Source organism: Apteryx mantelli, chromosome Z (assembly GCF_036417845.1).
Source record: "Apteryx mantelli isolate bAptMan1 chromosome Z, bAptMan1.hap1, whole genome shotgun sequence".
NCBI classification, from domain to species: Eukaryota; Metazoa; Chordata; class Aves; order Apterygiformes; family Apterygidae; genus Apteryx; species Apteryx mantelli.
The window spans coordinates 59,866,216-59,886,691 of NC_090020.1; the positions used below are offsets into that span (position 1 = coordinate 59,866,216).

A 20,476-nucleotide genomic window follows, 5' to 3' on the forward strand; every position below is an offset into this window, starting at 1 on the left:
CAAATGGGGAGCTTGGGACTTCAGGTCTCTAAGTCAGGCCACATGCCTCATTTGTTCTCATACTTTTCTCTTTTAGTTTTGTCTGGCAGCTGGGCTCTTCCAGTTTTCCTGTGGCAGCAGATATAGAGGTCTTTGTTTCAAACCTTTAAGGAAAAGAAAAGTGAAGAAAAAGGGGCCAAGCAAACAGACATGTTTCTTAGGACAGATGAAAACAAACTGAATGTGAAACACATTTCTGAAATATTCCATTAGGACAGACAGTGCTAGAGCCTCCAAAAGCAAACCTTATCCTTTAAAAATCCCCTTGTAGAACAATTACATGATTATTGTAGCAAGTTAGAGAACAGTTAATCAGAAAGGCATGATTTTTCATAAATAAATGACCAGGTATCCAACTCTCCAGAGCCCTGAACTTTATGCAGAATGAACATTTATGAACATTTAATTTGCTAGCATTCTGCAGTAGGTCAAGGCAGAGGAGCTTCAGGCCCTGTGCTGTAACAGTACACAGTACTGGCAGTAGGGATTACAGTGCTGCTATAGTGAGACATTCACAGAACTTCTATGCAGAAAATAGCTATCAGAGGATAAGTGAACCCACTCTTTCTGTTGTTCTGCCAGTTTTTCTGCCAAGCATTTTATTAGGACAGGGTCTACTTTGGAGTCAAATTTATTGGCAAACCAATGCCCATAATTCATAAGCCATCTTAATTCTGCAGCCCCATAGATGCACACGCTGCGAAGGTGGGTACCTGTGCATGGGGGATACAAATGGTCTTCAAGATAATTCCATTTCACCAAACGAGTTTTGCTTTGTAAATCTGTTATATCCTGTGCCGATCTTGGGATTTCCCCAGGGACCCCAGGAACACGTGCAAGAGTGGCCCAGAAATGTTCATCCGGAGAGTAAGTATCCCTTGACCAATCAAAAAAATCTTTTGCGAGAGAGCTTTCAAGGGTATATTGAATAAATGCTCGACTTAAAACAAAATAGGCACTGCCTACAAAAACCTCAATATTATGGGGTGGTGGATTCTTGGAAATGTTGGTTTTCACAGGCATCTGCATGTATTCATAAGGCACTTTCATAAGTTCATAGTGATAAGTAAATCGTTCTCTTTTGCTACTGCTTGGCTTTATAGTTTCCAGCATATTTCCCCCACTGAGTTTTTTCAGTTCAGTGACCAACTGGAAATTCGACCTCAAAGGGAAATCTTGGCCACACAAGTTAATAACATACTTCCAGGGAACTGAAGAGTCCATCAAATCAGACAAACAATTGAAATCTGCCTGCAGCCTTGAAATATGTGCATACTCCACCGTTTCCAGTTTTGATGCAATGAAAATATTGGGGAAACATTTAGCTAGATTGTTCATAGCAGATTTGAAACTTTTTGCTGCTTTTTGGTCATAATGGATGCAGTATATATTTTGATGGCCATACAGTGAATGTATAAGCCTTTCTACCATTACTGCATCTTTATGAACAACCAAAGAATAGGCTAATGGAAAATTCTCTTCCTCTGGAGAAACAGTTTTTAGGTGGTATTTCCTAAGTTTATGATACAGATGGCAATCACTTGTCATTGCTACAATGTCTTCATCATCTAAATCAATTATAACTTTTCTTCTTATCTCTAAACTCTTGCCAATTTCACTGGGATCTTGTTCATATATAGAAGAACAATTAATTTCATAATGGAAGTCATTTCTAAGATTGGAATACCTGCTTCTAACATAAGAAGAAGTGCTTAAGAAGTGCTCAACCAAATAAATGCCCTTATGTGGAAAAAAGAGTCTTTCAACATGGAGGAGTTTCAGCAGTGCAAGCAGCCACCCTGTAAAACAGAGGATCAGAATCTTCTTTCTTGTGGGACATTTGTAGGGACACTTATGTCTCTTCATTCTGTAGGAAGACAGAGATATAATTTATTTTAAATCAGGAACAATACATCAGAGGCAATCCAGCTTCTAACAAAGACATGAGCACACTGATCTGGCTGTAGCATAAATATCACCGTAGCAGGACAGGGCACTGGCAGTCTGCAAACAGTTTCTTCTGTTTAAATATTCACTATTCATATTCATGTTAATTCAAAAACTGGCAAAGAGTAGTTCCTTACTCAAAATTAGCTGACTGAAGGCAAGAAAACAAGTCAGATTTGAGATAGTATCCAACAGAATAAGTGTGTTGGAATAAGACTCCTACTGTTTATTTTCCAAACCTTTTTTATTTCTTATGAGCCACCAACTGAGGTACAGCAAACCCCTCTTGGGCAGAAACACGACTGTTCTCTGAGTAGGAAGGAGAGTTTATTCTTCTGAGTAACTCCAAGGAATCCAATGGGAGTAGCAAGGGAATCTTTTGTGAGTCTGCAGAGAATGCATGCTTAATGGTAGGTATTAGTATTTTTAAAAATAAAGCATTAAACTGAAAGCTTTAAAAGTCAGCCAGAGCATTGTCATTGTCTCTAGCACTGGGGCTGGGCCATGAACACGTCCAAGGGGAAAATGAACTTCCTTCCCATCCTCTCCTACAGGGTCTGACATGTCCGAAGACCTGTGTCCAGACTTCTGAGCAGTGATGCTAACCTGTCCTGAAGAGGGAGAGAGATGAAACCACAACACTTCCATCCACTGGAGGGAGTATATAACTTAAAGGCAGGAAGGGTAGCAGTGAGCAGTAGCACATTATCCTGTTCTCTGCTGTGTGGTGCAACTCTGGGCTGTGGATTGCAAAAGCACAGATACGGTCCCCCTTTTTATGCAACAGGGTATTTAATAATATACATCTCTGTGTAGCAACTTTCCAAATGAGGTGTTACTGCAATGAAAGCTGTATACAATGATCCTGTTTCCATGCAGTTTTGCTTTTTACAAGCTGAATGCAAACAGCATTGTTGCTACCACTGAATTTAAATTAGACCAGAATTCACATCCAGGTGCAACATCAGTTTAAAATCTATTTTCTCTCTTAATGGAACTGTTCATGCACAACAACTTCCAATATCTTCTTTTGAAAAAGAGCTGTTTCAAAGTGAAGGAAATACCTGCCCACTTTGCCAGCTTATGTTCAGACTTATTATTGGTTTTGAAATTTTGTAAGTGCACAATCAGCAGAAGTGTACATTTAAACTGCTGTAAATGTTATGCAATGCCATTACAAGACCAGAAGGGCTTCAATTCAAAACAGAGTGCTAAGTTCAGTAACAACATAGGTATTTGCAAAGAAAAGAGAAGATTGAGGAGGATGGTACATAGTCTCAACAACAGGAGAATCCCTAGACAGCCTACAGCTTGTCTCTAGATCTGTTCACATCATTCACTCCCTACCTCCCTCATGTCAGATGCAGGATAGGGGGCACAGACAGAGCATGGTGCGCTCCGAGGTTCCTGAAGTCAGGCAAATGATGATAATGCCATGGCAAAACAGCCCCCAGTCAGTCCCAGCATTTGAGCTGGGTGCTTGGATGGATCAGCACAGTCTTTCACCTTTAATTCCTGCAACAAGTGTAATGCAAATACCTGTAACATTCTGTGTCATATTCTCCTCAACTCTACTGACTTCAGTAGCAGCTATGCTTCCACATACAATAACAAAATGAGCCAAATATTTGGTCTTCCCTTCCCCCTTTCCTCAGTTTTACAGATGCGTTAAGTGGGAAAAATACTGGGACCACAAGAAGAGGCTCAGGTGTCTGCAGATTCCACATCTACATGTAAAATCAAGTATTGAGTTGCACGTGCAACACTTACCGTGAGACTAACTTAGGTATCTTTAAATGTCAGGTCTCACAAGCTGTAGCTGCACAATCAGAACTCAGTCTGTGAAGACTGAACTGTTTCATTAGTTCTCCCCCCAAAACATCTAAATACATCAGTTCTAGCCAATTACCATCTAACATCAAACCTTCCGTTCCTAGGCAAATTAACAAAAAAGCCAATAAGCCACACTTACCCATTTGAAACTAATCTAAACTTCTGGAGTCTGGTACAATCTGGAGTCAGACCAGGACATGCAAGAAATCACTTTGACGGCACTGAGGATTCCATCTTACTGTTGATGAGTGAAGGACCAATATCCATACTCCATTCATACCAATGTTTTTATAACACAGCTATATCACTATCACCACAGCGGTTCAGACAGTATCAGGCCATGCATGAAGGGCCTTTTGAAACTGAACCCTTAAATCCCATCCCTTAAGCACTGTAACATCTCTCCATCAGTGCAGTTTGCCACTACCAACACCCTGCTGTCCCTCCTGCTCCATCCACAGACTTATCACTTTAAATTCATATTCTTTGTCATTACCTTGCATTATCTAGACATTACATTGTCTAGGCACTCCACAGCCAGGCCAAGCACATCAGTCATTGTTATAAGGGCAACAACTCTGCTCTTTAGGCACAAAAAGTTTGCCTCAAATGAGGATGAAGATAGTTTCTGCAAGAAATGGGGATTTCTTGAGGAACTATGTGAGACTATGGAATGAATTTCTCAGGTTAGAAGGGTCCCCACAAAGGGTTAGAAGGTTAGAAGGGTCCCCCCCACTCGCCAGTTTTTGATCCAAGTGCAAAGCTCTTGTTTCTTAACACATGCAGCACTTAAAACAAAGCCGCACCCAGACACAGCATAGTGCTGTACACACAGTTCTCCCTGGAGCAGGGGGGAATGAATGGCACGCAACAGGCGATAACGGACTCACCTGGAATGACCTGACACGCCTGGGCAGTAGAAGAGCCTTATCTGAGGTAGCACTGCCCAGGCGTCACCTCTCGTTATGTTGTTCATGAATATTTTTTTCTCTGATGTTAACATCAGAGAAATTTTACTATATGCAGGATCAATGTTGCCTCTCTTGCATAAGAATTTTATATTAGGAAGGGAGCATGGCATTGCCATCTTGCCTTCTTTTGTAAAATGTTTGCACTTGCACTTCTATATGCATGTGAGAAGATTCCTGAAGAAATTAAGGGAGACTGATCACATCTTGCAGCCCATATCATATTGCACAGCTGGTATATAAACACTCACGGTGTCTAACCTGATCAGGGGACTTACTGAGTAGGATGCAAAGTACTGACTGATTCAGAGGAGATAAATGGGGTGTTCTTATTTATCCTTTGTGTGTGTAATGCAAGAACAAGCGATGTTCAAAGAAAACAGGTATGAAACAAATACGAGGGAAACACTTTCTTACACAACACATAATTATAGCCTGTCAGAAGGTATCTGAAAGACCATGACTCAGCAGGATTCAAGAAAGAATTAGGCAACTGGCTGGCTAATGGGAGTATCCAGAGTTACATTAGCCAAGACGTAAATATAGAGAGAAGGCTAAACTCCCTGAAATCATGACATAAGGCAGTCACGAGCTGCTAAGGGTTCTGACTGGAAATTTTTACCAACAAAAACTTTTATTCTGACCATTGCTCCGTTCTTTGCATCTGCTTTTATCTTTTGTTGGATCAGAATAGTGAACCCTAGTTAGACCCATGACAGCAATAACTGTATTCCACCCAGAGACTGGCTGGGTTTTCCACTGGCATATTTCTCTATCTTGTCTTTTCTCTCTCTATTTTCCTCCCTTCAAGAAGCTGTTTTGAGCAGCTTTATACGCCTTCAAACACTTCACATCATTTGGCTTTTGCAAACAGTGCAATTACACAAAAAGAGGTACAAAGTGGCAGAGGGGAAGAATGTCACTCTCAAGAAAGAGGTCAGCGACAGCCTCCCACCTCCCGAGTGCAAGAGCTGTGCTCATCTAAGCTAGGAGAACAAACCTTCCCAAAGGGGATCGAGTGAAGACTGAGCCTGCTGCTCTTAAATTCAAATTCTCAGTCCTTACCTCCAAGGCACTCCAAGCCAGGCTCAGCTGTGTCTGTTTAGGGCAGTGACACTGGGCTTGGGGAAGGACCAGAAAATACATTACACTCTTCAAGTGGGCAATGGAGCTCCACTCCACCCTACGCATGCCAATTCAGTGTGCACACCTTATCCTCTGGGAGGCTGTAGAAAAATTCCAAAGCTTTTGTACAACACCCATAAAATCCTATAAAACCCATAAAACGAGTGCATAGACTTTTTTTCCCTTTTCCTCAAACACTAGCTAAGCAAACTGGATTCTGACTTACCTTACAGCAGAGTAACTTATGGTTAACATAGTTAAACTGACAGGAAGCCCATAAGAAAGCAGGACTGTAGCCTTCCCCTGCAGTGATTGCTCCTTAGTCTCAGGAACTCAGACAGAATACTAAAAGTATTGAAAGTTATGAACAGAGCTATAGCCAGCTAAGAAGCTGGGAAGCACTGGGAAGGAAGAAGGCCAAACAGAAAGCAGAAGTGTACTAGAAAATGCACATAAGGACCAAAACTAGAATTAGACCTTGGTTTTTCAACTGACTTACAGCAACAGGGAAAGAGACAGTTAATATGGAAATACAAACAGATGGAATAATACATATATGTATGTGTATGCATATGTATACATATGTACATATTGGGTAGCACAGCAAAGGTTTGGGGAAGTGAAGTCAAGTACAGATGGATCACCAGGGAATAAACGTAGAAGACCTGTTACCTCAATATTCACTTCTTGCTGCTATCAGCTAGTTGTATAGGAGTTTGTCTTACTGGTAAAAATTGTCGCTCCTGCTTGCCACTTAGTGAATCTTATTCCAGCATTCTGTAAATACAAATTAACAGCTGGAAAAGCTGCAGAGTACCGAAAAATGTGCAAACCCCTACACCAGGCACATCATAAACATGAAAAGCAGTATTTGCATCTGTACACCATACATAGGTTACCTGCTTGGGTAAATCATATAGCACACTTGACACCAAGCTTGTGCTAGAGCACTTTTACACAGGTAAAAATAAACAGCACCTACAGGGCCAGAGAGGCAAATTGATGTGGTGGCTATTTCTCTAATGGTTTTTACTATACGGTTACTATAACACAGAAATGTTGAATTTCTACTGAGAGGCTGTAACCACTTGAAATGTTAACTGCTTGCAAGGTGAAACCCAAGGAAAAGCTAATTATAGGTAAATTAAAACCTGCTTTTAGGATTCTTTTGGGAGGAAAAAAAAAGCATTAAATCAGTTATAATTCTAGCTTGACAGACTCATAGCACTTCAACACAGTACCAGATACCCACTCTGTGGACTTCTCTAAATACATCTTTGGGAATGGCTAGTCCAGATTTGTCATGAGCACAGACTGCTGCATGTGGGATGTGTATCAGATAGGACACCTACTTAGCAGAAGAAAACAATACCCACAGCACCTCACTTCACCCCCTCTCCTTCCCACTCTAATCCAGGAGCAATCCTGGCTCCAGGAGTCTGTTCCTGGGAGTCGAGAGAGGGAAGAGACAGGAATCAGCAATACAGCACAGCCTCAGACTATTCACTTTTTTCTATGCCTGCCCTTCCAGCCAGGAGAACATCACCATCCTGTCCCTACCACTCCCCGACTCCTGCAAACAGAAATGCTTGAGAATTTTCACTGTCAGTAGCTCAAAGAGTGCATGAGCTCTAGGCCTTTACAGGCCTGTTTCCCATGTTGCTAGCCCCATAATGCAAGTCAAAAACAATCTCTGAAAAGAGGCTCTCCCTTCACAACTGCTGCTTACATTCAGAGAAAATGGATGAAGGCAAAGTATCCATCCCCCAAGTACACACTGCAGCTTCTTAGCCTTTTTAATTGAAGAGTATTTTCTGCCCCTGGCTGCAAAGATTGCTGTATTGAAGGTTTCTTTATTCATAAAGCCATGCAACTGCTCAAGATTCAATCACTGTACAGAAATGAATTAAGTAATTAGGAAGAGGAGCAAATTCCATCTGTAGGTGCTCAGGCTTCAGGTGGAAGAGCAAAGTGGTGGCTGAGAAGTGGTCCAGCTAAAAGCTTTCAGTCACAAACCACAGACATTAATTACAACTGTTCTGACTGATAGCAAGGCTCTATTGTACCTTTCGTAATATGGAAATTTAGATGGCTATCCCTAAAAGGGTTCAGAAAAGATCAGGTGTGCTGGTAACATCAGATGCAGTCTGAGGATCCCGAATATCTTGGCTACAACTCCCACTCTGTAAGCTACGTGAATAACTGTGATCTTTCATTACACTGGCACTTCTAAAAAACCCCAACCATTTTGCCTCAAGTCAATATATTTCTTTCAAACTTGAGAGAAACATTTTCTATCTTAGGATTTTTAATTTAAACAAAACTGAAAAAAGTTCTAAAGAGATCCAATTCTGAGCAGGAAAAATGTCAAAGTATATCAGAAATAGCAAAAATACATGTTTTGACTTCACAGAATCACACAGAATGGCTGAGGTTGGAAGGGACCTCTGGAGATCATCTAGTTCCAGCATATGTTTCAGCATAGATTATTGGCAAAACTATGCTGGATAAGAGCAATGACTATTTCTTCATTTGCATTTTTCATAATAAAAAAATTGGCTGAAAAAATGTTAAATCATTCCCTTATGTCAAAAATTGGTAAAAAGTAGTAGTGGTAATCCTGGTCTCCAAGACAAAGTCTAGGAAGAAGTGATGATCTGCCTGCCTAAAAAGCTCTCTTGCAGTTTCAACTGCATACTATATCATTTTTATCACATTCTGATCTAAAAAGACTGGCTAAAGCCACAGCACACTATTACAGAAGTAGCAAGGTCACTCTGGGTCAGGTTTGTAACTCTCCCACATTACTTAATTTGTATTATTTATAGTTCTGCAACATCAAATATCTAAGATGCTGTGGAAATAATAACAGCAATCAGTGTAAACTAGATTTAAATTAGTCTCGAGTGTACATACATGAAGTTTCACTGTTTTAATTAAATCACTGCAAAACTGGACCTTTTAAACTGTTGCATTTTCTGGGTGCTGTGCAGACAAATAAATCAGCATGATTCACCTGCTGAGCTGCAAGTCTGGGATAGCATACGATACCTCCCACCTAGCCCAACATCTCTTCCCTGGAGGAAAGTAGACCTCTAGAAGGCAAAAATGAGTAAAGAAAAATCACTGTCCCCACTTTGTGCAAGCTCACAGCCCTGGAAAGAAAAACAGGAGCTGCTGATGCTGCCTGTTGGAGGAGGGACAAAACAGTCAGATATTAACCTGCTGAGTCTGTACATTATACGGGATGTCCAAAGGCAAATTTCTGCTTTAAAGAGCCCTCCTGCAAGCATGGAGCATGCAAGTTAATTTACTGGGAACCACATTTGTTACAAGGCCTACATCCACTTGTAATCCTTCAGAATAAAGCCTAGTTTAAAGTACCACTCATATTGATTTTAGTGCATGAGAAACCATATACCCATACTGTGGTGTCGTACATTATTTCCAGTGGACTGCTTGGCATTATCACACAGTTTCTAGGAATATTTTATGGCAGGTACCAAAAATCAGTGTGATTGAACTTAATTACCTGTAGAACTTTCAAATTGAATTATGGCTTTTGAATTGGATTTGAAAAAAAAAAAACAGCAAAGAACTTGTCCTATTTTCTGATAATAGTACTATGCATGTGTGACTCATCTTGCCCAATGCTTGTCAGACCAAGCATCTGAGCTCCCTCCATAGTCAGTGGACAGGTATAAAGAACTGCAAAGAGCAATGAACTCCTCGCAGAAGGGCTGTGAGATGGACTGGGTGAGGCTTCCCCAGGAAAGTCACTGCCCCGACGACTATAAGAGCCAGAACAACAGCCTTAGACTGGACGCCCAGCTTTTGGGTCAGTGCCATAAGCTCTGCCAGCTCCACTTACAGTGGCACAGCCTAGTCAAGGGATTGCCAATCTGAAGTATTTTAGCAATTAGCAGCACTGTAGCAGACCCTGATCTGCTCTAACACAGCAATAATTCCTCTGCAGAGGCAGAGCAGCTCAAAAGAGACGTTCAAGAGCTACAGAGAAAGGCCAGCCTGGAAACTGCTCAGGTTGGTAAGAGTCTAGGACTTCTGGAGAACCGAGACTGCCAGCGTCCTCCTGCTCTGACTGAGGACCCACAGCTTTTCTATCAGTGAGCTTTGTTTCTCTTTGAGATTGCCTTACTAGAAAGGGTTAAACAGGAATTTAAACAACCTACAGAAATGGACAGATTTCCTCTGGCAGAGGAGAGAAACTCACAGGCTGTGAGCTTGTGCTGCATCTCTGTTTGAAGGCATGTTTCCACTTTATTAAGATCCTAATGATTTACATATGGAGGACTTAAGTCCCTGAGAGAGCCTAGCATTTTACTGCTGCTCCTCACAGTATTATTTCTGTTTCCATAAACTGCATGTACACAGAGTAACAGCAAATCCCAGTCTTTATAACTCAACAATGCCAACATCTTTTTTGTACAGAAGGAGTTTGCAGCTCCCTTTACTCTGCAGCAATAACAAATTACTGACTTTCACGTTCCTCTTGTCCTGCACAGTAAGTCTTACTGGCAACCCACACAATCAGTCACCTCTCATATCCCGCTATCAGCGGTACAGATTGGAAGACCATGAAAACCGATTGCCTTTCTTGCTGCAAAAAGATACCAGACCCCTCCATCACTGAAGAATCAGACCCAGCCCCTTCAGAAGCCTCTCCTCCTATTTGGCAAATGACTCATGTATGGCCATTAGAAACAGCCTGCTTGTGAATTAACCAATTTCCAAATAGCTATTCCTTTAAAGTAACAGCCACATTATTCAAGGTTTTTTTTTAACCCAAAATCAAAGAGCTTTGGATATTACCATTTTAACTTCCACTCTTTTTGCCTTCTCCTCATCTAGCAAAAACTCCTGCAGAGCAAAGACAACCAAGAAATCAGCGAGAGTTCAGAAACTACTTTTGATCAAGACCATGTGTAATTTTCAGGCCTAAAAAGTACCGGATTAGAAGTTTGGTTTAACCAGTCTGAGAAGGCAAATGTGTCATTGCACAAAAGTTACTTGTGCACCCTTCTTCCAACCTTTCCTATGCACTGTGGATGCATTTCCAGTTTCTCTTTGTTTAAATTAGCCTGCTTTATTAGGAGCTCATCTACCACAGGTTATTTGAGATTAGACAGAATTCTGCAATTCCCCAGCACTTTATTCCATTTCCTCATTGCACCTTTTCTGTTATAGCTTGTACTGCACTAAATGCAAGTGCTTCAGCCATTAACCTTGGAAGCTGCCAGGTAGATCTGTACAGCCCACAAGCCCTCTGGATGTTCCCAGCAGGGAGGAGCTGTCATGAACCACCCACGGTCCCTCATGGGAAGCCCAGAGTCGGAGCAGCTGAGACGCATGGGAAGCCTCTCCACTGGCAGAAGGGTGAAGATCCTGCTTCAGAGGGTGTTTTTTGTCTGCTGACACCACAGGGTTCTCTGTTCAGAACAGGCTGGCAACGTACAGCCCAGGGAAGAGGGAAGGAGGTCCAGGCACAGCACTGAAAGCAACAGAGTCAGCAGCAGAGTGCCCAGGCAGAGCTATCTAAGGAAGTTCATAATGTGTCTGCCTACAATAATCAATGTATTACAACTTTCCTGAGGAACATAAAATATGTATCAGTTACTATCCACTGGCCCTCTTACTCTATCCTCTGCCAGTCCTTTCTGAAGAATATTCTACTTGTTCTCTGAGTAAATACAATTTAGAGTTCAAGTTCCAATTACGTGGAGATACAGGAAAACAAAAGCCACAAACTCCCTTAAAGTGTATCCCTACCTAATTTATATTACTTTTCCACTTTGGTGATACCCATCTGAGAGGCCTGTGGCTCTCAATAGTTGCAAATGCTTTTTGGTGCCATGCCAGACGGACAGCTGGCAGGAACCAGCTCTTCATCCACATAGCTGATGCCAGGTCAGCTTGGCAGTGGTTATACCAGAGCATGGAGTCGCAAGGCACACTGGCTGCTCCCAAAATAAGGATTCTTGGAAAATTCAAGCAGTAAGTAGGCAATACTCTCTCCTCAGTGTGTCTGAAATACATAGCACCCACTGAAAATATTACTGTGGGGCAACATGATTTGGTGCTTGCCACACAGTGAAAGTTAAGCGAAATGGTAAGGTCTGAATGCAAGTCTGTGAAAGGAAACAGACACAGCAGATGCAGGGGAACTGGAGAGTGCCCACTGCATGCAAAAGCGCTTCTGTAGATGCACTGCAGGAACCAGGCTCCTCATTCATCATTTTTGTAAAGAAAAGGGAACAGAGGCTGAGAAAAGTAAGAGCATCAGAACAGAAATTGGGAAATGATGAAAGAGGAGAATGGAGAGAGGGATCAACAAGGTGCTTTCAAGTAGGCAGCATTCAAACAAAATGCAAACAGAGCAGCAAAACAGGTGCGTTGTCTGACATGCTACTCCTCCATCCCTCAAAGGTCCCTGAGGCAAAACCAGTATCTACACTTTTCTTTGAAAACCAGGATATAGTGTATTTCAGTACAACCAACAGTATTACCATCTAATAGCAGGAACGACAGGAATACTTCTCTGTCCTCTAGGCAAAAAGTCTTTGGGAAAAGACCTCCTCTCTTCTCTCCCTGATAAAAGATCTCTGTTTGCTTAATACACTCCTGCTCCTCACAGCAATGCAAATTTGGTTGCTTCCATTAACAGCTTTGCAGAAATAAACAGTTAGTTCCTTCTGTTTTTCCCTCTACTCCATACAAATCAAGTCAGTTGATAGGTCTCTGGGGGAGGTAGAAGAGACAATGTTCCCAGGAAGCTGGGAAAGGATAAAAGTAGTGATGAGTTTTGCTAAGCAATTTTTTTTTTTTTTTTGGGGGGGGGGGACTGCCTGGCTGAGGAAAACTCTCATCTCTAGTTGATTATTTCATGCTGCTAGCTGGGAAAGTTAATTTATTCATGTATTAGTATATACTGCTGCTAGCTGGTTATTTTCATTGCAAATTTATGTATTGATAGTGATCTCAGAGCTTCGTAGGAGTACTTTTTATTGGCATTAAATCTAGATAAGTTGATTCTATTGAGTTTGTCTGTTTTTCCACCCAATTTTCTGACTTGCATTTCCCTGCACTGGGTCACGCAAGAAGACAGCAGCAGAAGAGAGATGTGAACCTGGGTCTGCTGCATCCCCAGCTAATCTGGAGTTCTTTGCAAAAACTTTTGCTTGACGCTGTTCTGGTGCAGGCCTAAAAGAACGTCTAGGCAAATCCCTTGGTATGTCCCAAACTATTCTGTCCTGCCAGCTGGAGGATTTGCATCTCCATTAAAGCAAAGAACTGTTTAGAAAGCCCATGGATAGTCAGTCACAGAAACTCTCAAGACTGATTGTTTAGAAGTTGAGTATTTAAGTTTTCTAGACCTGACTTTAAGAGATGGGAGTATTTACACTTTCTAAGGACTTCAATGCACCATAAAGACAGGAGTCAGATAAAACAAACAAACAAACAAACAAACAGGTAAATAGAGTTTACTCTCTGCTAGTTTGGGCAACCTAGAGTTTTAGTGCTTCTATCCAACCCATGTGAGAGTATAAAACAATAATAATAATATGGTGGAGTGAGGGTTAACCTTTACCCCCAAACTGCTGCATAACATAAAAATCAAGCCCCAAGGGCCAGAACTTGTGTACATTGGCAAGGAGGATTAGTGTAAGAGAGGTGGAAGTTTCCTGCTAGAAAGGGAGGCAGGAAAAACTGCACAGTGCTCTAGAAAAGCTGCAGTTAACAGCTGAATATGTTTCTCCATTTCTCCAAACAATTCTTTGGTAATCACTTCACATCTCTACCAAGCTCCTTGCAGAAGCTCTTCTGTGAACCCTAACTGTAAATCACATACTTCAAGTCATTTCCTCCCAAGTCAAAGTCTTCACAATTCAAGTTGTCAAATCAGTAACACCATTTAAGTTTCAGACCCACCTCCTTGACTTTGCTTTAATATCTTTCCTTTGCAAAATTCTTTAGGATGCTTTGTCCAAGAAGAACCACACAGGTACAAGCAACTCAGTGGTTAAACAAAGTCTGATTGCCTGCTCCATCCTGCTGGTAGCCACAGCACTCAGGTTTATCTGTGTTTCAAGCGAGTATGAAGCCGTATGTACATAAGTGGCAGGGACAACATTATCGCCTGCAAAGATAGAAAAAAAAAGTATAAAATGTTAGCTGAAAAGTAGTGACAATTGAAGATTTGTATGATAAGCCACAGAAGGCAATACCTGTATAATAAGCACATATCTTTATTATGCTTACTCACATAGTATTTCTAAGCACCAAGAAGATGGGAAAAAATCAAAAGGAATAAATCATGTCAAAGCATCCTAGTTTCCTTCTACAACAGGGTAACAGAACTTGTGGAGAGGGAAAAAAGCACCAGATGTGATGAGTCTGTGTTGAAAGCCTTATTGAAAACAAGACTCACACAGCATTTTCACAAGCCAGCTGGGGAAGTGTAGAGTACACTGGACCTACAAAGCTGCTATGATGAGCTTCCATTCTCAGACACACCAACAGAAACGAGGTGACACACAGGGCCCAAGCTAGCAAGCTCAGCTGGATCCACACTGGGCCCTTGCAGGCCAGCTACAGGCGGAGTGGACCTGTTCTAGCAGAGGCCAAGGGCCCTCTCTCCGTTCACTGGAGCCTTCATTCACATGGTGTGTTGGTAGCCGGAAGTCCCAGCGACATGGCTTCAGTAAGAACGTGCTACCTGTGATCTTCAATCAGCCACAAAGACAGGGGTGAGAGCTCATTTCCTGAATCGGCTGGTTTCAGTCTCACGGATCCTTCGACTTCACGTTCAAAGACCTTCCTCATTCCACAGGATAAAATAGCTTCATTACTGAGGCAAGACCAGAAATTTCAGCTACCCTTATCATATGTATAGTCCTTGTGATACTTTTTGAAACTTTGTTTGGATAAGATGATCTGCATTGCAAGATCATGCATATACAAGTACCTTATATGGTATACGATGTCTTGTATATGGTGAGAAACATATTTTTGTTGTACAACTACACTTCACATGTTTAATGGTTATAAAGAAATTTGAGGAACTATAACTTGTACTATTCGTGTGTACCACAAACAAGTATCACAGTATTTTCCCTTGAGGAGAGCACAGTAGCTGTACTTCTTAGACGCTTACAAGTATTTATATGTTTCAAAGACTAAAAGAATTCTCCTCCTCTCCATCCAGAGTTCAACCAAAGTATTTTGCATACCAACCTCGTGCTCATCATCAGCCTTTCAGTTCATATGGACTTATAAATTGCACATCTCTGTACTATGGAGCTTATTATACATGCATCATTCTCCCATTTGGCCAGAATAGACATAGCTGACTCTCATAATCTCCAAAGAGAGCTTTGGGTACTGCAGATCCACACATTCTCTAATATTCAAATTCCCCTTGGAACCAGCAATCCTGACATAGCTTGATGGACCTAGTGCAGTGAATTCGTAGGGCAGGAATAGTGTCCAAATTCCTGCTTAACATTTGGCGCTCCCTGTATGCATCAAACACACTGCAGCATGACAGTGGCTGACCAGGGTCAACTTTACACCTCTGTGGTGTCATGGGGGAAGAAACAGCTGACAATCGTATCAATATTATTAACTGATAAAAATTTAGGAACATGGAAATTACAGAGATTACAGAAACTTCCTACAAGATAAAAGCTCCCAGCACATGCAAAATCAGAAAAGGTCTTCAGATAACCGTGATACTTCCACATAAGATTTGGGCTGCCAACTCTTCCCTGCCTGAAAAACAAACATACAAAAAGCCCTCCATCAAACAATGCTGCACCACAAAAAGGCATGCAGATCAATCGTGTTCTGCATACATCAATCCAAAAGGAAAAGGTTCTTTATTAATGTCAGTGAATCCTGCCCAGGCCTGTGGGCTAACTTCCTGACATATTAGGCAAGCCATATCACTGTTAAACAGTAAGACAGAGCATAAGGACATCCATGTCTTTCAACAGTGATTAGGGCTGATTTGTACTCTGTCATTTGGGGCATGGAATGGCTACTTAATAAAGTATGTGTCTTTGCATAATGTGATTTGAGAACTCCAGTTTCTTCACAGCTGTCCTTCTAATACTTGAAGTAGAGAGACCTGCACATAGCATTTTGTCACGTTGCAAATCCCTGTGAACTGTTGTTCCTTTTTTAATTTTTCAGTGAGAAATCTGATGAGGCTTGACTTGTTGACAAGTTATACAAAACTTATCTCCCTTGCCAGATATGGTGCCCTGCAGTTTATGTTCCAGAAATGAGCTTTTTGTGACTCATCTGCTGCATCTCTTAGTTCCTATCCTATTGATATTTTTTGGAAAACCTCAAATACTAAATAGTCACTGTGTGACTTTTCATGCCTTTCTGTAGCTGTAATAGCTAGGCAGACACCACAAACTCCAGCTAAAGTCCTTTTAGCACCATCTATTAACCAGACCAAACATATTCCACCACAGACAGCCTGGAGATCATGCATCAGGACAGCTCCCACTCCTTACCATCTTTCTACCTAAAGTTGCATTGTTTGCTGCGTACATACAGAGTAACTACCAAGAATAAGGGCCTAGCTGTTATCTCAGTACCTCTTCAGTGTTCAATTCCTAGCTTTGAGCAACAGCTAACATGTTTCCAAAATCTCTGTTTTGCCTGTATCTACCTTTCCTGAAAGCTTTCTGCTGAAGTCTGAAAATGCTCTGTTTCTGTTCTGTTAATTGACATACAACTAACACAAGGAAGAACCATTCTCATAAATATTTTTCTTGAAATTTTACTGTATGTCGTGGACACCCAATTACACCCTCAACCATAGCTGGCCAGGCTAATCAGCTGACAGATAGACAAGATCTGTGTGACCAACAACCTTCGGACTCACATGTTTGTTCTCAACAAAAGTTTAACATCTTCTTGGCCTCTCTGAATCCTATACATTAGCACTCAGCAGTTTCTTTATGCCTAATGATGGCATCTGGCTTGACCCTTTGTACTTTTTGAAATTTACCTTTGGTTAACTCTTCCTGAGTCACCTGGACTACTTCTAAAGAATTTCAGAGATCTAGTCTAAGCCAATAAGCCACTTTAAAGATGATAACAGACAGTCTGGTGGCTAACTAGCACAATTTGCTCATATTAAGCCAACAAATAGCATGTGCCATACAGTTTATCATCCAGAAAGTCCAGGCAATCATAATTCAAGTGGACCTCAGTGTCCAGTCCCCTTTCCCGCATTCCCACTGTAATCTCAGCACAACAAGCATTGTGTCAACATGAACAAGGATAGCCAAGATTCCCTTACCACCATTACTGCTTTTCAAAAAGTTGTAGTCCTTTGTAATTGCCCATTTAATGAATCAGGCATCAAAGAAGCATTAGACAGTGTTGTTAATGATCTTTAAATGCCTTTACAGGTGGACAGCATATACAGAAATGCACAAAAGCTGGACCAAACCCCACCAGTCTCAGGCAGATAAGACCAAAAGTCATAGGTGCACAAATACAGTGGCCTTTCACTTCCCTTTCAATGACTGTCTTGGAAAGGCTATGTGTTTGAGAGGAGAGGCACATCAGATCCCACATACAGGGCCCATCCAGCCCAGGATGTTGTCTCAGAATACCCCAAAGCAGATGCTTGGGAAGAGGAGAAAAAACAGAAACAGTGCAAATACATCCCAACATTTTCTCCACATATTCTCTCAGCCTCCAATTATGGCTCAGAAGTTTACAAAGTCCCTGCATGGGGCTACATCTTTTTATTTTGGAGTGGCCAATATACTTTTCCTCCAGGAATTTGTCCAGTTGCTTTTGAATCCATGTAAATTTTCTGACATCCAAAAGACTGCAGGGCAAAGCATTCTACGGCTAACCTGGGTATCGTGTAAAAGAACGCCTTCTTTGCTTGTTTTGTATCTTCCATCTTTTAGTGTCATTTGACTGTTGTAATCTTGTTCTGAAAAACAGCAAACAACTGTTCCTGATTCACCACCTTCACTCCAGTGAGAAGTTTATCTACCACATTCCCACTCAGCCATTTCCCTTCCAGGCTATCAAATACAAAAACGTTAGCAAAAAAAAAAAAAAAAAAAAAAAGGAATTAAGCCATTTAATTCTGAGTTAAGGAAATTTACTTTAACATGCTGATTTATGGACTAGATGTTTAGAACAACTTAGGGGACATTCAAGGGAGCACATCCACAGGTGGGACACACTGGAATAACTAACCTCCAAAGCCATATTACATAAAACCTCAAGGAAAGCTCCCTTTAAAGTCTCCTCCACAAGCTTTCCTCTGGGACCAGTCAGTCAGGTTCACCCCATAAGGAGGCACAAACTGCTACTTTCTCTTCTTGAGGGAAATACGTTTTCTTTCTCAGTGTTTTGTTACTTTCATTTCCCCTCAAGAAAAAATACCTTCTTCCTATACTGAAAAAAGAGTAGGTGTACTTGGCGTATTAAATGAAGCAACAGATTAACAGTACGTTTTTTAGCAATTTCCTGAGAGATGACAAAACATCAGAAACTTCAGCCAACATCATAACAAATTCGTTTCGTTACAAAACCACATGTTAAGTTGATATAATTGACTGCTGTTGCTCAAGAAAAGCCTCCGGCTCTAACAGCTGTGCACACCTACTGCGAAGCAGACTATAGGTGCACTCGCAGCGTGTGTTTGCAGCCAAGGCACACACCTGCCGGCAGCCGCTTAAACCACTAGCGCTTTTTTTTTTCCTCCCTCCCTCCCTCCCTCCCGAGCCGTGAAATTCCCCCGTAAGTCCCTTTGCAGACACACGGCGTATTCCGGCGGAGCTCCCCGGCAGCACCCGCCGACGCCGACCCCTCTCCCCTCGCCCGCCCGCAGGCAGCGCCGCCGTCCGCGGCGCCGGGCTCGGCGGGCTCCTTCCCCAGCGGTACGCGCAGCGCGGAGCGCCGGGCCGGCGCGGACGGGCAGCCCTGCCCTGCGCTGCGCTGCCCTGCGCTGCGCTGCGCTGCCCCACCGCGGGGCGGCTCCCCGCCCGCCTGACCCCTCCCCGCTGCGCGCCCGCGGAGGGACGCGGCAGCGGCTGCCGCCCGCCCGCCCGCCGGCCCCTCCGCGGCGGCCCCCTTTTCCTCCTCCTCTCCAAACTCCGCCGCGGCAGCGCTGCCCGAGCCTCTAAGTTTGCGCCAGCCGCGGGGCGACGCGGAGACGCGCGGCTGCGAAAGGGAGCGGCGCGGCCGTGCGAGGAGGCGCGGGAGAAGCGGCGAGGCAGGAGCCGCTGCCCAAGCGCACCTCTCCGCGCGAAAAGTTGGGGCTGCGCGGAGCGCGCCTCGCCCCGCGGACCGCACCGCGCCGCGCCGGGCTCCCCCGCGGCAGCCCCGCTCCCGCTGCCCGGCGCTCCCCGCGCAGCGCAGCGCACTCACCGCGCGGAGCGGGGCCGTCCCGTCCCGGGCCGGGCGCGGGCGGCAGCTGCTGGCAGGACGCGCTGCCGCCGCTCGGAGCGGGAGCGTGGGGGGGTGGGAGCGAGCGAGCGAGCGAGCGAGCGAGCGTGTGTGTGTGTGTGTGTGTGTGTGTGTGTGTGCGCGCGCGGCCGCGGCACCCCATGACGTGGGGGGAAAAGGAGGGGCCGCCGCCCGGCCGGCAACCTGGCGAAGAGCAGCGCGGCGGCGGGCGGCAGCGCTGCGCTGCCCTGCCCTGGCCTGCCGGCGGCCGCCGCCGCTCCGGCGGGCTCGCGGCCCCTCGTCCGCCCGCTAACCCCGCGCAAACCGCAGCCCAGCGGCGCGGACCTGCCTGCCCCGCTGCTGCCATCGAGAAAACGGGGAGGCAGAGGAGGAAGCGCAGGACTAAACTGCTGCTTTGCAACAGCCGAGGCGCGGCGAGACCGCGCGGTGCCCCGGGCCCGGGCTGCCCCGGACGGGAACCGCCCGGGGACGGGGCTCAAACTGGGCGGGTTCAAGCCACTGCGGCGCGGCTGCGCCCTCGGGCCGCCGGCCGCGCTCGCCCTTCGCGGCAGTGCCTCGGCGCCTGGCCGTGGCCGCTCTCCGCCTGCGTGCCCCGGCGGGGGAGCCTTGCCGGGGGCAGCGCTGCCCTGAGGAAACGCGGAGGAGAGGAGCGGGCGAGAGCCGAGGCGTGCAGCCGCCCGGGCTGGGAGGGAGCCGCCGAAGCTGCCCCTCCCCTCCCCGGGCTGCCGCTTCCGCGGGTGCAGCGGGCTCCGGGCGGCGCGGGGGCGGCACCTGGGCGCCGCAGGAACGCGGCCGTGGCGGCGGCTGCCGCTTTATTCACCTAGTAGAAGCTGCGGGTCTGGATTTAAAGCACTGCTTATACTGAAATAAGCCCCCTCTGCACTGGAATATTCCAGTTCCTCAACTAGCGCCTGCCAAAGCCCAGGGTTTTGAGCTCGGCACGGAAGCGCTGGGGCGCTTTCGGAGGGCCTGCGCCCCTGCGGCACGGGCTGCCCCGCGACTTCGCAAGAGGCCTCCAGAGCACGTCTGCCCGCTCTGTTAGCCTAGACCTCGCAGTTAGCTTACTGCTAACTGCTTACTGCTTACCT

At 44.4% G+C, this 20,476-nt stretch overlaps 1 protein-coding gene across 1 annotated transcript; it reads right to left on the reverse strand.

Annotated features, from left to right (window-relative positions):
* Positions 1–432: 432 nt before the first annotated feature.
* GCNT4 (glucosaminyl (N-acetyl) transferase 4) lies at positions 433–19,388 on the reverse strand. The gene is made up of 3 exons (XM_067316269.1): positions 19,350–19,388; positions 13,860–14,067; positions 433–1,906 (listed from the first exon to the last, which is right to left on the reverse strand). The coding sequence occupies exon 3, from the start codon at positions 1,903–1,905 to the stop codon at positions 538–540; it is 1,368 nt and encodes a 455-aa protein (XP_067172370.1). The 5' UTR covers position 1,906; positions 13,860–14,067; positions 19,350–19,388; the 3' UTR covers positions 433–537.
* Between the last annotated feature and the right edge of the window lie 1,088 nt (positions 19,389–20,476).